We start from the raw sequence: 18,087 nt of genomic DNA, 5'->3' as shown, positions 1-18,087 counted from the left end.
GGGGGAGCCCTTAAACCCCGAGGCCTGTCCAATGGGTGTAGAATAAAGGGGCACTTTCCATTAGAGCAGGGGTTTGCCCCACAGACCTTGGCTGACATTTCCCCTGTGTGTTTGGCCGATGCGCTCTTCCCCAGAGCTGGCTGCATCTCCATGGGGCTGCAGGTGCTGTGCATTGTCTGTGAGGCCCTTGGGGGTGACGGGAACTACATAAATGGCGAAAGCAATGAACCCCACAGTGCGGGGAGCTCACTCTGTGGACAGGGGGCCGGGAATACAGGACACCCCCTCCCTGGAGGGCTCTGGTGCTGTCTGCATTGCTCTGAGGGTCTCTCTGATCACAGCCCCACCCCAGCATGGCTCAGAGGCCAGCAGGGAGCCCGCTTTCCCAGCTTGGTAACCGTAAATTACTGGCCTGGCTGGGGGAACCTGGGACTGTCCTGGATCCACCGCCCCCTCTAGCCCACGTCTCGACCTCAGGGAGGGTTTTTTCCTACTCCAGCTTCCCAAAGAAACCCACCCGGACACGTCCCGTCCCCTGAGCTCTGAGCCTCTGGAGCAGGGGGAGGGAGACGAGATGATAGAATCATAGACGATCCGGGTGGGAAGGGACCTCAGGAGGTCATCGAGTCCAACCCCCTGCTCAGAGCAGGACCCACCCCAACTAAAATCATCCCAGCCAGGGCTTTGTCAAGCCGGGCCTTAAAAACCTCTAAGGACAGAGATTCCACCCCCTCCCTAGGGAACCCATTCCAGTGCTTCAACCCCTTCCTAGGTCCCCAGTGGTGGGGGGGGTGAACCCTGGAGAATGGGGTGGGGGGCGCTGAGCCCTTTCTGTGCTGGGAGGCCCCTGGGGTGAGGGGTTTAAGGCCACACTCTCAAAAGTGGCCCCTAATTCTGGGTGCCTCCTATTCTGGGTGCCCAATTTGAGGCTGATGTTGCGGGGTGCTGGGCACCCGCAATGCTGGGGGAAATCCCAGGGAGCCAGGGGTGCGCTGCACCTCGAGAGTCAGGGCCCGGGTGTCTCCAGCCGGGCACCTAAAAATGTAAGCGTCCAGCTGTGGAGGCCATTGTGAAAAGGTGGGCCTGTGACGGAGCGGGACTGTTCTTAATGTCTCCTCTGAATACTGTAGGGGTGCCTCAGTTTCCCCTAGGCAGTTCTTACATCTCTAGAGCAGGGGTCGGCAAGCTATGGCACGCGGGCCAAACACGGCATGCGAGCCAATTCTGAATGGCACGCTGCTGCCTGCGGGACCCGGGCAGCCAGCACCGTGCCACTAAAAATCCTGCCCGGCTCGGCCCGGTCTCCTCCGCCCCCCGCCCCCCGCGTGCTCCTTGGAGGGCAGGCGAGCTCCCCCCTCCCCCCGCCTCTTCCCCCATCGTGCGGGGTTCCTGCCCCTCCACCTCTCCCTCCCTGCGGCCGATCAGCTGGCGGCCCTTGCTACGGAGGGGGAGCTCTCTGCTCCGGGGACCTTGGGGAAGGGGGTGGAATCAGGGCATATCCCCTCCGGCCCCCTGCCGTGAGCTGCTCAAGGCAGGGGGCTGGGAGCACCCCCACGACCCCAGCCCACACCCCCAGCCCTCTGCCCTGAGCCCTGCACCCCCCCAGCCCTCTGCCCTGACCCTAAAACCCCCACCCCCACAGCCCTGTGCCCTGACCCCTGCAACCCCCCCACAACCGCAGCCCTGACTCCGGCACCCCCCACACATACCCAGCCCCCTGCCCTGACTCCTGAACCCCCCCCAGCCCTCTGCCCTGACCCTGAACCCCCCCACCCCCACAGCCCTCTGCCCTGACCCCTGCACCCCCCTCACACACCCCCAGCCCTCTGCCCTGACCCCTGAACCCCCCCAGCCCTCTGCCCTGACCCTTACATCCCCCCACATGCCCCAGACCTGTGCCCTGACCCCTGCAACCCCCCCACAACCCCAGCCCTGACTCTGGCACCCCCCACACATACCCAGCCCCCTGCCCTGACTCCTGAACCCCCCTCACACACACCCAGCCCTCTGCCCTCACCCCTGCACCCCCCCACACCCCAGCCCTGTGCCCTGACCCCTGCACCCCCCCACAACCCCAGCCCTGACTCCGGCACCCCCAACACATACCCAGCCCCCCCAGCCCCCTGCCCTGACTCCTACACCTCCCACGCATCCCCAGCCCCCCCACACCCCATGCCCTGACTCTTGTACCCCCCACATCCCCACCCCCACCCTGAGCACCAAACAGGAGCTCCTGCACGCACCCCCACACACATTCCCACCTGCACCCCTCGCACCAAATGGGAGCTGCCCAGGTAAGCGCTCCACCCCCAAACCTCCTGCCCCAACCCTGAGCCCCCTCCCTCATTCAAGCTCCTGGAACCCCAAACTGGCAGCGGGCTGAGTGGGCCGGCGGTGTAAGATCAGCATTTTAATTTAATTTTAATTGAAGCTTCTTAAACATTTTGAAACCCTTGTTTACATACGACAATAGTTTAGTTCTATAATATATCGACTTATCAAGAGAGACCTTCTAAAAAACGTTAAAATGTATGACCGGCACGCGACACCTTCAATTACAGCGAATAAACGAAGACTTGGCTCACCGCTTCTGAACGGCTGCCGACCCCTGGTCTAGGGGGTGCGCTAAGGGGGTGGGATGGTGGCAGAGCCCTAGAGGGCCAGTGGGATGGTGTCTGCACAGAGACTGGCCGACACCCCGTCTCCTGGCCACTGATGGCCTGGGCCCTCCCCGGCAAGGTGCCAGCTAGAGGGGTTGGGGAACAGAGAGAACAGGTGGCCTCCGGGCCCGGGAAAGGAACAAAGCCCAGAGGAGGAGGGGCTGGGGGGAGTTTCAGTTTGGGGCTGGCTGGGACATGGAGTGAAGGGCAGACGGGGTTGTCTGGCTCACTGCCCCCCAAAATGGACCCGGCTGAGGGGTCCTGTTCTCTGCACCTACAAGCTCTGTGTTAGACCATGTTCCTGTCGTCTAATAAACCTCTGTTTTACTGGCTGGCTGAGAGTCCCGTCTGCCCCCCGGAGTTGGGGGGCAGGACCCTCTGGCTTCCCCAGGACCCCGCCTGGGTGGACTCGCTGGGGGAAGCGCACGGAGGGGCAGAGGAGGCTGAATGCGCCGAGGTCAGACCCGGGAAGGGGGAAGCTGGGGCAGCGTCTTGCCCTGGGGACAGTCGGCGCCGAGAGCGGAGGCTCCCCCAGAGGCCTGCCCGGCTTTGTGGGGAGCAGTTCCCGAGCATCGCCTGGGGACCCCGTGACAGGGCCGTAGGGCAAGTCTCTGTAATGGCACTGGGGCGGCTGCCCCACGGCCCCGGGCCACTAATCCACAGCCTGGCACAGACGGATTGGCGCGATCGTCAGACGAAAGGGGGAGTCCCATCGGGGCGGCCATCTTGTGCTCACTCACGCACGTCGGACACACGGAATGGCTGCCTGGCCCAGGAGGGGGCCAGAAATGTCCTGGGTGTAGAGTCAATGCCAGCAACTCAGAGCCACCCCTGGGAGACAGATAGCGTGGGAGTCACTGGGCTTGTGAGAGACCGTCACCCCAGCCAGTGTGGGGGAGGCTCTGAGCGGGACCGTGGGGAGCGACAGGCGTGCATGGCGGGGGGGGTCGAGAGGCATGCGGTGCATGGCGGGGGGGGTCGAGAGGCATGCGGTGCATGGCGGGGGGGGGGGGGGGGGCGAGAGGCATGCATGGCGGGGGGCGGGGGGGCAATGCTGGTCTCTGTCCAAACTGTGATACAGCAGAAACCGAAAGCAAGTGGGGGATCCACCGACAGCACTGGGAGCCGGGAAACGGGAAGCTGCATTGGGGCTCGGTCTCTGTGAACGCCCCCCTTGACCCGCCCGAGTGGGGTGAGGTCCCAGCTGGGGGCGGCTCCCCTTAGCCTGGCTCCCCAGCCCAGGAGAGACCGGCCCAGGGCCAGATCCAATCCCCACCGCTCCCAATGCCCACAGTGACGGTGCTGCAGCCCGGGGCAAACTTCACACGGCCCAGAGCGCCCCCCTCCCGCAAGGGGAGGAGACTGGCCCAGAATAGTTCCCAGAAATGATGTAAACAGCCCAGTGCTTGTAAAGACAAAGAAAACCCAGGGGTTAGGTCATTGTTATCCACCTGTGCTGAGAGCGGGGGGGGGGGGGGGGGGGGGGGAGGCTGGGAGCCAGGACTCCTGGGTTCTATTCCTGGCTCTGGGAAGGGCAGTGGGGTGGGGGCTGATGGGTTAGAGCAGGGGAGGCTGGGAGCCAGGACGCCTGGGTTCTCTCCCCGGCTCTGGGAAGGGCAGTGGGGTGGGGTCTGGTGGTTAAAGCAGGGGGGGCTGGAAGCCAGGACACCTGGGTTCTCTCCCCGGCACTGAGAGGGGAGTGGGGGCTGATGGGTTAGAGCAGGGGAGGCTGGGAGCCAGGACACCTGGGTTCTATTCCTGGCTCTGGGAAGGGCAGTGGGGTGGGGTCTGGTGGTTAGAGCAGGGGGGATAGAAGCCAGGACTCCTGGGTTCTCTCCCTGTCTCTGAGAAGGGCAGTGGGGTGGGGTCTGATGGTTAGAGCAGGGGGGGCTAGAAGCCAGGACTCCTGGGTTCTTTCCCTGGCTCTGGGAAGGGCAGTGGGGTGGGGTCTGATGGTTAGAGCAGGGGGGGCTGGAAGCCAGGACTCCTGGATTTTGTTCCCATCTTTGCTGTTGTCACACAGGGAATCCGTCACTTTCCTCTCTGTGCCTCTCCCCACCCATGAAGCGGGGGCAGTGATGCTGTAGACGCACTAGGGATTGTTGTGTTGTCACTCAGCGCAACGGGGCGGGGGGGGGGGGGCTGTGGTGTTTAATTCGTCCCGTTAATAAAGTGCCTGAAGTTCCCAGTGTGACAGGCACGTTCTCGGGCTCCAGACCGAGGAACCTGGAAGTTCTCCGGCCCGGGTGCTGAGGAGGTCGGATGAGATGAGCCAATGGTGCCGCCTGGCCGTAGAATAAATTGAAAGGAGAAATAAATCCCTAGAGGCGGCTCTGGCGGTGGGCAGAGAATTAATTCCTTGTTAGTTAATTGCTGTTCTGGTAACTAAAGCCCTGGGGCCACGTTCTCAGCTGGGCCAGACTCCCGCCCAGCGACCTTAGCAAGGCTGAGGCCGGGCCCTGGCTGTTCCCAGGCGGCTGCCAGCGTCCCACTGCCAGAGCTGCCCCCTCTCGTGACTCTGGGGAGCGTGTTACCGAGTCTCTCCCCGGACCCTCAGTAACAGACTGAAAAGCAGCCATCCTTCAAGAGAAAAACTTCAGAACCAGACTTCAAAGAGAAACTGCAGGGCTGCAATTCATTTGTAAACGTAACGCCATCAGTTTGGGCTGGAACAGGGCCTGGGCGTGGCTGGCTCACTGCAGAAGCAATTTCCCCTCTCTGGGTATCGACCCCTCCCCATCAGTGATTGGGAGTGGACCACATCCACCCTGACCGAACTGGCCCTGTCAACACTGGTTCTCCACTTGCAGGGTAACTCCCTTCCCTTCATGTGCCAGCGGATATTTATGCCTGTATCTGTCATGTTCACTCCACGCATCTGAAGAAGTGGGTTTTTACCCACGAAAGCTTCTGCCCAGATAAATCGGTTAGTCTTTAAGGTGCCACCAGACTCCTTGTTGTTTTTGTGGGTACAGACTGACAGGGCTACCCCCTGATTTTGTGAGTCTCGCTATCTTTGGTGTTTTCTTCAAGACCCAGCTCCTGGAGTCATGTGAGCGGGGGAGACTCTCGGCCTTCGTCACTCAAAGGGACGTTTCCAGCCCTTGCGGTTGTGGAGAAAAGTTTGAAGTCGTGACCCAAGAGTGCCCTGATGGCTGGGAAAAGCAAAGAGGGGGTGGCCCCCCCAGTGGGCGGGGCCTAGGGTGGGGGCGGGGCGCTGCCCAAGGTTCACTCGCCAGTGGGCGGGGCCTCAGGGGCGGGGGCGGGGCGCTGCCCGGGGTTCCCCTCTGCGCTCATCGCGGCTCCGACTTTCGCTTTCCCGACTCCAACCTGCCCGGGCCGGTTCTGCCCAGCGACCGGTGACGGCACCGGGCCTGCGCGTCGCTATTGGCGGGACGTTCCCCGCTCGGCCAATCCGGGCGGGCGGGCGGCGCGCGGTATAAGTAGCGGGCTGCGGGCGGCGGGGCTCAGCCGGCGGCGAGAGTCGGTGCGGGACGCGGTGCGGGGCTCGGTGCGGGACACGATGGCGACGGCGCTGCGCCTGCTGGCGCTGCTGGGGGCTGCGGCCATCCAGGGGGGCTACTCCAGTGAGTACGGGGGGGTCCGCCCGGACACGGGGGGTGCCAGCCGTGCGGGGCTCTGCGCGCGGACCGGAGCGGACCGGAGCGGGGGGTCCGGTCGGTGCCGGGCCGGGATGCCCCCCGGCGGGGGCTGGTTCTTGTCATGTCGCGCGTTAGCGCCCAGCCAGGCTCGTGGCCCCGTTGTGCTCGGCGCTGCGCACCCCGATCAGCCCGAGGGGCTCACGGGCGGGGGGGAGGTCAGTTCTGTTTGGTCAAGGTCCAGACTCCAGAGACCATCCCGGCCCGATGGTAACGCTCACGCCGATCAGTAAGGAACAGGACTTCGGGGTGCGTTGAAAAGTGTCTGGGGTCTGGCAGGTCCCCGCTGCCCGCCCTGCCCCGGGGCTGTGGGGGAGCCCCCGTGCCCGGCGCTGCCCAGGCTGCGTGTGTCCGGCAGCTCGGGAGAGGACGGGGCTTTCCCACGCTCCCTGTCTGCAGAGCCCAGGCCCCTAGTCACAGGGAGTAACTTCACCCCCCCCCACAAGAGTTACGGGGGGGGGGGGGAGAGAGGCTCCTTGGACTCCCCGACCTTTAATGGTGTTAAGCGGGGCTCAGTTTGGGGGCGAGCCCCCGTTGCAAAGCACCGAACATTGGTGCTGTGGGGATCTCCTGGGATTGCTGGGGAGGAGCTTCGGGATCCCCATGGGGTGTGTGGGGAGAGGGGCAGGGGCAGGTCCTGCTTTTCCTGGCATGGACGTGACTCTCCCGTGGCCCGAGCCTGGCCCCAGAGTTCCCCGGGCGGCAGCAGCTCAGACCCCGGGGAGCTCGGGAGCCCGTAGCCAGCTGGGTGAGGCTGCGGGGTGGGTTTGGGGCTTTGTTTGAAGTGGTTTCAGGCGCATGGTTGCCCTCGCACCACTTCAGTGACAGGCTTGGTTTGAGGTAAACAGGGTTTGGCCCCAGTGCAGCCTGGCCCCACGGGGCTGAGTCACATTAGGGTCCAGGAATGGAAGTGGGGGGTCCTGGCATTCGGTGCCCCTGGAGGCAAGAGACAGGCGGTCCCCTGGGTCGCCCCCAGGACTGGTGTAACGCCAGCTGCTCAGAGCGTTGGCCTGGGGCCGGTAGGGCTGGGTGTGTGCGCAGAGACGGACCGAATGAAGATCAGAGTGTTCTGCCTTTTTTTAATGACGTTGAATCCAGCGCCAACTCCCCTCCGTGCCTGGCCAGGCCCTGCTCACTGAGGCCGTGTTTACACGGCACACCTCACAGCGGCTCAGCCATGCTGCTGTGGGGCACGCGGTGTAGCCGCTCTGTGTTGCCGGGAGAGAGCTCTCCTGACGCCACAAGAAAACTATCCCCAACGAGGGGCAGTAGCTTGGTGGGCGGGAGAGCGTTATTTGACTGCACAGGGTCCATAGAACGGGCCTTTCTAATGGGGTGCGGGGAAGCCAATTTAAAAGTAAAGCTCCCTGCCCTGCTATCATCGTCCTCATTATTTGTGATGGTCCTGTGCCGGGAACCTCAGTCATGGTCCAGGCCCCTGATGTGCCGGGTGCTGTACAGACACAGAATACAGAGACTGTCCCAGCTGCGTATGAGACGAGAGATGACTATAGACCAATGGGGAGCTACTAGGGAATGAGGAGACAGCACTGGCCGGCTGTGGGCTCGAGGCACCAGTGGCCTCACCGTTGTCTGGTTTTTAGGTACCCTGGCAGAGGGGAGCGCTGAGGAGGGTTTGGAGGGTAACGAGGTAGCTTTGCGGATGTTTATGGGGAGCTCCTCGCAGGCGTGAGGGGCAGCATGGGACACAGGACGAAGGGGCTTGTTTGCAGATTTAACGAGTGGCTGATGGAGGCTGGGATCATGGGCCGATCGGAGGTGAGGGTTGACATTTCGGTAGCAAATGAGAGCGTGGGTGGGGATAGGCCGCGAAGGGCCTCCCAGTTGAAGACGGGCCGCTGATGTCTGTTTGATGTGATGGAGGAGGAGCAGCCAGCGGTGGGATGCACAGAGAGAGCTGACATAGATCAACGAGCTAGAAAAACGATCTTTTCAGCATGATCTGAATGGACCTCAGCGGGGTGAGACTGCGTTTGTCAAGGCCAGAGAAAAGGCTCTTGCAGCAGGCGAGACGCTGAGAGCCTGGACGAGAGTTTTAGCTGGGGGGTGGATAGGAAGGGCCGTGTCTTCGAGATGCTCTGCAGAAGGAGTGAGCAAGACTTAGACATAACCTGGATGCGAGGACCTGGAGAGAGGTGTGAGTCCAAGATGACGCCCAGGTTATGGGCCTAAGGGACAGGCAGGATGCTGGTGTTGTCCAGTGATTGAGAATAGAGGTAGCAGGGAGGACGTGGGGGGAAGATTGGGAACTCTGTTTTAACCAGACTGAGCTTGATCTGATGACAGGACATCCATAAGGAGACGCCAGACAGGCCAAGATTGTCGTTTGGACAGAAAGCGAGAGGTCTGGAGTACAAAGGCAGATCTGTGAGTTGTTAGCATGGAGATAGTAGCTGAATTTGTGTTCGTGGATGACTTTGCCCGGAGATAAGGTGTAGGGGGAGAAGAGAAGGGGACCAAGGACAGAGCCCCACAGACAGTTGGAGGGGAGCTGAGGAAGATGCTCCGGCGGACATGGCGAAGGAGTGGTTAGAAGGGTTGGAGGAGACTCAGGAGAGGACAGCGCTAAGGAAGCCGAGGAGGACAAGATTTGTAGAAGAGCCTGGTGACTGGTGTCAGAGGCGGCTGGCAGGCCAGGGTGGGTGAGGATGGAGCGCCTAGTGTGAGAGTTAGCTAGGAAGAGTCATTATAGACTTTGGCAGGAGCGATTTCCGTGGAGCGCAGGGGGTGGAAGCCGGAGTGGGGAGGATCTAGGATGGGAGTGGAGGAGAGGAACTCCAGACAGCGATGGCAGGGGCACATGCAATGAGCTGAGAGATGAAAGGGAGAAGGGGCGGTCGCTGGAGAGGCAAATGGAGTCAAGGGTCTGTATGATGGAAGACACTAACATGTGATTGTATTGTGAAGGGGAAGAGCTGGAGGGGAGTGCGGTGAGGAGATCAGGAGATGGGATGGGGTTAGGAGGAGCACAGATGAGAAACGTCTACCTCTGCGAAGAGGGAGAAGGAGGCAGGAATTGTAGGGTGGGAAGGGAAGATGAGCTGAGGGGAGGGTTTAATTGTGTAAATTTGTCTGGGAAGAGATCCATCCTGTGCAGAGTGCAGTGGGGACAGGACGTGGGGAGGGTTTGAGGGGGGAGACGAAGGTGGAGAAGAGGCAGCTGGGACTGTGGGCGGGGGATCCAGCCAGGCTGGAGAAGTCGAGGTGTGTAGGAAGGAAAATGGCAGAAGTGAGGGAGGGGAGAACGACTCTGTAGTGGAGGACGTCAGCCTGTCCATGAGATTTCTGCCAGAGATGCTCCGCAGTGCGAGACAGGAATGGAGGAAGCAGATGTTGGGGGTGAGCCGGGGTGGGGGCTGGTGGGGCCAGCCTTGCACTGGGACAGAGGGTCAAGAGAATTAAGGATAGGGGAGAACGAATCTCAACAGCCTCCTTCCTGATGCTGCCGTGGTGTCCTCACACTGAGGACACCTCTCCGGGGCAGACAACTCCAGTTATTAGGAAGTGACAGGTGACAGTTATGGGGTATTCGATCATTAGACACATAGATCGCTGGGTTTGCGATGACCGGGAGAACTGCAAGGTGACTTGCCTGCCTGGTGCGAAGGTTGCAGATCTCTCGAGACGTCTAGAGAGACTTGTGCTGTGCTGGAGAGGAGCCGGTGGTCGTGGTATATGTAGGTACCAGTGACCTAGGGAAGGGTAGGAGAGAGGTCCTGGAGGCCAAATTTAGGCTGCTAGGTAACCGATGGAAGTCCAGGACCCCCGTTCTCTAAGATGCTCCCAGTTCCCTGCGCAGGGCCAGTTAGACAGGCAGAGCTGCAGGGTCTCAATGGATGGATGAGACGATGGTGTAGGGAGGAGGGGTTTAGATTTATTAGGAACAGGGGAAACTTTTGGGAAAGGGGGAGCCTATACAGGAGGGATGGGCTCCACCGAAACCAAAACAGAACCAGATTGCTGGCTCTTAACATTAAAAAGGTCGTAGAGCAGTTTTTAAACTAGGGGCTGGGGGAAAGCCGACAGGTGCGGAGGAGCATGTGGTTCAGACAGAGACATCCCTTACGGGAGGGTCTATTAATGGAGATTCTCTGTCCTAGTAAGGAGGAGAGGATGGAAGATGACGACAAAATACGGGTAGGATCTGATGAGAAACTGAAACGAAAATAGAGTCCCATTCAATTACATCCCGTAATGGCAGACCGCTAAAAAGTGACAAGTTTTTAAAGTGCTTGTATACCAATGCTAGAAGTCTAAATACTAAGATGGGTGAACGAGAGTGCCTCGTATTAAATGAGGATATGGATAGAATAGGCATCACAGAAACTTGGTGGAATGAGGATAGTCAATGGGACACAGTAATACCAGGGTACAAAATATATCAGAAGGACAGAATGGGTCATGCTGGTGGGGGAGTGGCACTATGGGAAAGAGAGGGTTGAGTCAAATGAAGTAAAAATCTTAAATGAAGCAAACTGTACCACAGAATTCCTATGGATAGCAATTCCATACTTGAATAATAAGAATCTAGCATTCGGGATATATTACCAACAGGGTGGATTTGATTTAAATCGTAGTTTAAATCTCTAGTCAGGAAGACTCGATTTAATCATGGAGTTCTGCATAAAAGTGCATTCTTGTTGGTTGTTCTAACCTTAATACATATTCTTCACCACTCAGAGAGACGTAGTTTTCATTTTTAGAAGGTACACACGATACATTTTTAAACAGTGATTTATTTTGAAAACTTTTCAGATGAGTTTTACAGCTATATCAGAAAATGAATGATTGTTTGTTTGGTTATTTCATTTACCAAAGATAATTGAAGCAGACAGTTCACCTCTCAGTGACTTCATAAATATCTCCAATTCAACAGGTTAATCATTAATATTTGGAGGATTTTCTTGCCATGCTGTATTAGGAGGAAAACATCACCAGACAGACATTTAAATTGTTTTATTTAACTAAAACCAACAATGTTATGTAGTCTGGATTTTTTTCTCCAACAGCAAACATAATATTTTAACAAAACAAGCATATGAATTTTTGAATTTAGTTAAACATTCAAGTTTTTTTTTAAATCAGGTTTGTTTTTGTTAAAATTGTTTTTAACCAAAATAGTTCAATGAAATATTTTTTAAAAAAAAACCCAAAATTAAATTGACGATGTCAGCCAGGTCAACATGAGACATTTAAAATGTTGGCTTCTGCAGCTAACAGTCGTCTGCACCTTCATTTTCCTCTTTGCTCATCATCTGGATAAGAAAAACCAGCTTTCCTGCTTTGTCAGGCCACAAACTATTTCTGTTTGGAATGAATTAGTCCAAAGGAAGAAAATATTTTTTCTACACCGGCAGAAGAAGCTACTGCTGGTAAAAGTGAGATGATCACTTCAGCCGTCTCTGAATCCAGGTGCTTCAGTGACGTCCACCAGTTCACTGCTGTGACTGTCTTTAAAACATCATCAGCGAACATCTATTTCTTGAACGGTTCACCCTTCGCTCTGAAGTTTATTATAGTGGCATTATGGAGGGATGATTGCTGGATGTCCATGTCATCGCCAACTCCTCCTCTTCAGCAGTTCAGGTTTGACCCTGGTATTGAGAATATTTGCAAGAAGATGATCTGGAGATGGTGCCTGTCCCATTTGGTTTTTTTAATGCTTGTAATTTAACTCTGTCATTGCAGATTTCTCTTCCAAATTTCAACAGCATGAGCAATAAAACAGCGATTTCCCTGCATTTTGTTCAAGGCTACGGAAATAGGCTTCAGGTTACTCCGCAGGTGTTTGGCATTTCTCTTAATCCCAGCGTTGAGACCTTTGGCTGTGACGGTGCCATCTATTTTTTCACAATTTTGTTCACAAACGGTCATCAGATTAGGCCAGTTCTTGATCTAGTGCTCAAAACAGTCCACTGCTGAATTCCATCGCACGTCTTGTGGGAGAGTTGGCTTGGTTCCTCCCACTCTTTTCAGAGCAGCTGCTGCAAAGTGATTGTTATGGAAGTGTTTTGCAATTTCAACAACATTAGCCTTTATTTCTGGAACACCAAAGTCTTTGCCTAGGAGGTGCATCAGATGAGCACTGCAACCGTATGTTATTAGCTTGGGACTCTCTTCACTCTCTTCTAAATTTCTTCTCATCTTGGATACATTTGCAGCATTGTCTGTGACCAAGCTGCATACTGGACATTTGAATTTTTATCACAGTTTATCGCTTTTACTCCTGCTTCTTGCCAGTATTCTGCTGTGTGCGCATTTCCTGGTGTATCGATTGTTTCTGTAAGGAAGACATTCCCTTCTTCTGTTGTCACACAGGCACACACAACAGGATCATTGTGGACACTGCTCCACCCATCAAGATGCAGGTTAACAATTTCACCCTCTAGACCTTTTGCACACTGCTCAATTTCTCTTTCATACACTTTATCCAGCAATTTGCCTGTGACATCTACTCTGCTGGGTGGACTGTATCCTGGTCTTAATGACTGAACCATGGTAATGAAGTGTGGGTTCTCAGTCATACCGAAAGGAGAGTTGTTTGCATAAACAAAGTGGGCAATTTTTTTATCAGTTACCTCTTTTTGTAATCTGCTGGTTCTTATCACACACTTATCCATGGTGGTTTCTGGATGATGGAGATTTTTTTTCTTTTTGCTACAGGTGATATACTGTGGCTGTGTGACCTGCATGATGTGACTGAAACACTGTCATTGGCAGATAACTCTGAAACTCTAGAAAATGATGGTGATCTTGAAGGTGTATAGTCTTCAGAATCCTGTATGTTGAGGATGGATTCTCCTAAACAAAATAAGTCAATGCGGTTATTTAATTATTATTACCACACTGCTCATTTCATGTTACTCACTGACACCGAGCACTACTTTAAAGGTGAAATTGTAAAAGGAGGATCTGCCTATTTCAGCTGTTTATTTTTTTATCACAACTGCATCTAAAATGATAGGACCACAGAGTATATATGTTCAGCCATGAGAATTCAAGAATAGTCCTGAAGGAAGACAGGCAGTCCTTAAGAAAGAAGTGTGAAATAAAAAAGTTTACCAACCTGAAGATCCTGCATGTTCAGACATGTTCCTTCTCAGGAGGAAGCTGCATTGAAGATGATGAAAGGAACACTTCTCATGATGTTTCATTCGGGCAACCAGGCCGTGCATTTCTTTGTTGCACTGTTTGCATTTTGCACGCATGCGTGTCTTACCCACAGGTAGAGGAACTTCATTAAAATTCCCAAACTGGATCTCTTTTACAGCCTGCTGCCATTCCAGGTTTTCCCTTCTAGTGAGAGGATGGTATGGTAGATCTCAGATCAATGAAGGCTACACTCAGAAAGACCTCAAGCCTTCTGAAATATGCTGCTCAAACAGTTTCACTTTTGTTTCTACTGCCTGTCCCTCCCTTCTCACATTTATTTCCAGACGTCTTCTCCTTGTCCAGATCTATTCGGCCCCCAACAATCTTCTCTTCATTGAACTTTTTGAAACTTTGCACTTTTAGAGACAGGTAAGGGATTGACTCTGTGTACACAAATTTGCAGAGAGACAATAGGGTTGAGGTCTGTTATTTCTCACCTCTCTCTCTATTTATTTAAAAAGCTTTTTTTTTTTTTTTTTTTTTGCTGTTAACAAGCATGTTATCTCTGGAGACACAAATCCACAGTTTGAGAACTGCAAAACTAAGCAGCTCTGATGGTATCTTCTAGACTGAGCACTGAGTCCCATTGGGTAAATAGAAAGATTAACCTAAATCTATACAGAAGCCCCTGGAACCCCATAAGATTGGGTCCCTAATCCATGAACTATTCAAACTCATTTACAAAACTTTTCTTAAACATGACATGGATATATTGTCTCGTACTATAGAATTAGAATTGATAATCCCTATTCCGTGACGAGATATCTTTGAGGTATAATGTATATTTAGGTGTTTTCCTCAAAGCATTTTATCAAAAAAATTTGATTTAAATAAAAACATTTGATTTTTTAAAATCACGGATTTTTATCCACCCTGATTACTGACCACCTGACCAGGATGGTGATAGTGACAGTGAAATGCGCAGGGAGATTAGAGAAGCTATAAAAAATTTTAAAAACTCAATAATGGGGATTTCAGCTATCCCCATACTGACCGGGTGCATGTCACCTCAGGACAGGATGCAGAGATAGTTTCTTGACACCTTAAATGACGGCTTCTTGGAGCCGCTAGTCCTGGAACCTACAAGGGCAGAGGCAATTCTTGATTTAGTCCTAAGTGGAGCGCAGGATCTGGTCCAAGAGGTGAATAGAGCCGGACGGCTTGGTAATGGTGACCATAATATAATTAAACATCCCTGTGGCAGGGAAAACATCACAGCAGCCACCACAGTGGCATTTAATTTCAGAAAGGGGAACTACACAAAAATGAGGAAGCTCATTAAACAGAAATTAAAAGGTACAGTCCCAAAAGTGAAATCCCTGCAAACTGCATGGAAACTTTTGAAAGATGCCGTAATAGAGGCTTAAATGTATACCCCAAATTAAAAACCATAGTAAGAGAACTGAAAAAGTGCCACCCTGGCTAAACAACAAAGTAAAAGAAGCCGAGAGAGACAAAAAGGCATCCTTTAGAAAGTAGAATTTAAATCCTATTGAATAAAATGGAAAGGAGCAAAAACTCTGGTAAGTGAAGTGTGAAAATGTAATTAGGAAGGCTAAAAAAGAATTTGAAGAACAACTAGCCAAAGAATCAAAAAGTAATAGCAAAAAAAATTGAAGTTCATCAGAAGCAGGAAGCTGTTAAACAACCAGTGGGGCCCCTGGCCGATGGAGGTGCTAAAGGAGCACTCAAAGACGATAAGGCCGCTGCGGAGAAACTAAATGAATTTTTTGCATCGGTCTTCATGGCTGAGGATGGGAAGGACCTTCCCAAACCTGAGCCATACTTTTTAGGTGACACATCTGAGGAACTGTCCCAGATTGAGGTGTCATTAGAGGAGGTTTTGGAACAAATTGATTAAACAGTAATAAGTCACTGGGACCAGATGGTATCACCCTAGAGTTCTGTAGGAACTCCAATATTAAATTGCAGAACGACAAACTGTGCTATACGTAGCCTGTCATTTAAATCCGCTTTTGTACCAGGTGGCTGGAGGATAGCTAATGTGATGCCAATTTTTTAAAAAGGCTCCAGAGATGATCCTGGTAATTACAGGCCTGTAAACCTGACTTCAGTACCAGGCAAACTGGTTGAAACTATAGTAAAGAACAGAATTCTCAGACACAGAGATGAACACAGTTTGTTGGGGGAAGAGTCAACATGGTTTTTGTAAGGGGAAATCATGCCTCACCAATCATCTAGAATTCTTTGAGGGGGTCAACAAGCATGTGGACAGGGGGATCCAGTGGATATAGTGTACTTAGACTTTCAGAAAGCCCTTGACAAGGTCCCTCACCAAAGGCTCTTAAGCAAAGTGAGCTGTCATGGGATAAGAGGGAAGGTCCTCTCATGGATCGGTAACTGGTTGAAAGAGGAAACAAAGGGTAGGAATAAATGGTCCGTTCTCAGAATGGAGAGAGGTAAATAGTGGTATCCCTTAAGGGTCTGTACTGGGACCAGTCCTATTCATCATATTCATAAATGATCTTGGAAAAAGGAGTAAACAGTGAGGTGGCAAAATTTGCAGATGATACAAAACTACCTAATATAGTTAAGTCCAAAGCAGACTGCGAAGAGTTACAAAGGGGTCTCACAAAATTGGTGGACTGAGCAACAAAATGGAAGATGAAATTCATTGTTGATAAATGCAGAGTAATGCACGTTGGAAAACATAATCCCAACTATACATATAAAATGATGGGGTCTAAATTAGCTGTTACCACTGAAGAAAGAGATCTTGGAGTCATTGTGTATAGTTCTCTGAAAATATCTACTCAATGTGCAGCAGCAGCCAAAAAGTGAACAATGCTGGGAATCCTTGAGAAAGGGATAGATAATAAAACAGAAAATACCATGTTGCCTCTCTATAAATCCATGGTACGCCCACATCTTGAATACTGTGTGCAGATGTGGTTGCCCCATCTCAAAAAAGATGTATTGGAATTTGAAAAAGTTCCACAAAAGGGCAACAAAAATGATATGGGGTATGGAAGAGCTGCCGTAGGAGGAGAGGTTAATAAGACTGGCACTTTTCAGCTTGGTGAAGAGACGACAAAGGGGGAATATGATAGAGGTCTATAAAATCATGATGATGGGTGTGGAGAAAACAAATCAAGTGTTATTTACTCCTTTTCATAACACAAGAACTAGGGGTCACCCAATGAAATGAATAGGCAGCAGGTTTAAAACAAACAAAAAAGTATTTCTTCACACAACGCACAGTCAACCTGTGGAACTCCTTGCCAGAGGATATTGTGAAGGCCAAGACTATAAGAGGATTCAAAAAAGAACTAGATAAATTCATGGAGGACAGGTCCATCAATGGCTATTATCCAGGATGGGCAGGGATGGTGGCCCTAGCCTGTTTGCCAGAAGCTGGGAATGGGTGACAGGGTGGATCACTCAATGATTCCTGTTCTGTTCATTCCCTCTGGGGCACCTGGCCCTGGCCACTGTCGGCAGACGGGATACTGGGCTAGATGGACCCTTGGTCTGGCCCCGTGGGGCCGTTCTTACAGGGTTGGAGCCCTCACCGAGGAGGTGGGAGACGGTGGGTCGTCCGCCTGCTCCACTGATTCGATAACTAGTCGGCCAGAGAGGAGCAGCACCAGCAGCCCTGCTCGCCGGATCGGGCCCCGAGGCTCTGAACAAAGGGGAGCGAGAGGGCAAGTGGCTGGTGCTGAGGTGGGGACCCAGGGCGCTCAGCAGCCGGAGGAGCGGAGGGGAAGAAAAGGGGGAGCTCTGTCTCCGGTTAGCGCCGTCTGGTCTCTCCCAGCTCAGACGTAGGCCAGGGCTGTCCCTGGCGTGTGTCCAGCGCCCAGCGCAGGGTGGCTCTGGTCTGTAACTGGTGACTAGTGAACAGGGCCCCGATCCTGCAGACACCGTGTGTAACGTTACTCGGGTGAGGGGTCTCTGGGGGGGCTTAGGGAGGGGGGAGGGTCCACATGGCAACTCTGCAGGGTCTGAGCCCCTGACACGCTCAGGACCTAGTGGGACCAAACAAGCCTGCATCAGCCTGACCCCCAGGCCCTGACCCCCAGCCGTGTAACTCCCCTGAGCAGTGTCTGACGTTTGGGGGGGGGGGGGACACTCACAGGGGTGAAGGGATGCGGGGGTTCGGTCTCTGCAGCACCAGATCCTTTGTCTGGGAGTTGCAGCCCTTCTCCTCCCCCCCCCCCGCCACCCTGCCTGTGGGGTGAACCCGACGGCAGGGAGGGGACATCAGCCTGTGAGCTCCATGGGGCAGGGCTCGTGCAGTGCCTGGCGCAACAGGGGCCCCAATCCCTGTGGGGGACCTGGGGGGCAGCTGCAGCATGAATCTGTGATCAATTGTGTGCACAGCCGGGGCCCTGCCCCCCCCCCGCAGCTTGGGCACATTCCCCCTCCATAGACCCCCCCCTGCCCCACAACTGCCCCCCCACCCAAGCTTCAGCTCTTGCATCTCCTACCCCCCCCTTCTCCTCCTGCTCCATCCTCCCCTGGGGTTCCTCCTGGCACAATGGCTGACCTCCCCCATAACCTCTCCCTCCTGCCAGCCCTGTGCCCCATAACCACATCCTCCTCCTCACCCCCCTCCAGCCTGGTGCCCCCCTGCT

General features: G+C 53.9%; 1 protein-coding gene across 2 annotated transcripts in view; it reads left to right on the top strand.

The window, feature by feature from the left end:
- The first annotated feature begins 6,007 nt into the window (after window positions 1-6,007).
- The window catches only part of LOC125621134 (major histocompatibility complex class I-related protein 1-like), a 33,247-nt gene continuing 21,167 nt past the window's right edge, over window positions 6,008-18,087 (top strand). For both annotated transcript variants that reach the window (XM_075119641.1, XM_048817650.2), the window contains exon 1: window positions 6,008-6,247. In XM_075119641.1, coding sequence (XP_074975742.1) covers window positions 6,184-6,247 — 64 coding nt within the window. In that variant the 5' untranslated portion in view covers window positions 6,008-6,183. The remainder of the gene's footprint in view (window positions 6,248-18,087) is intronic.

Source organism: Caretta caretta, chromosome 14 (genome assembly GCF_965140235.1).
Source record: "Caretta caretta isolate rCarCar2 chromosome 14, rCarCar1.hap1, whole genome shotgun sequence".
Taxonomy (NCBI): domain Eukaryota; kingdom Metazoa; phylum Chordata; order Testudines; family Cheloniidae; genus Caretta; species Caretta caretta.
Note: the sequence above shows the minus strand (reverse complement) of the source record. Positions and strands in the feature narration are given on the sequence as shown.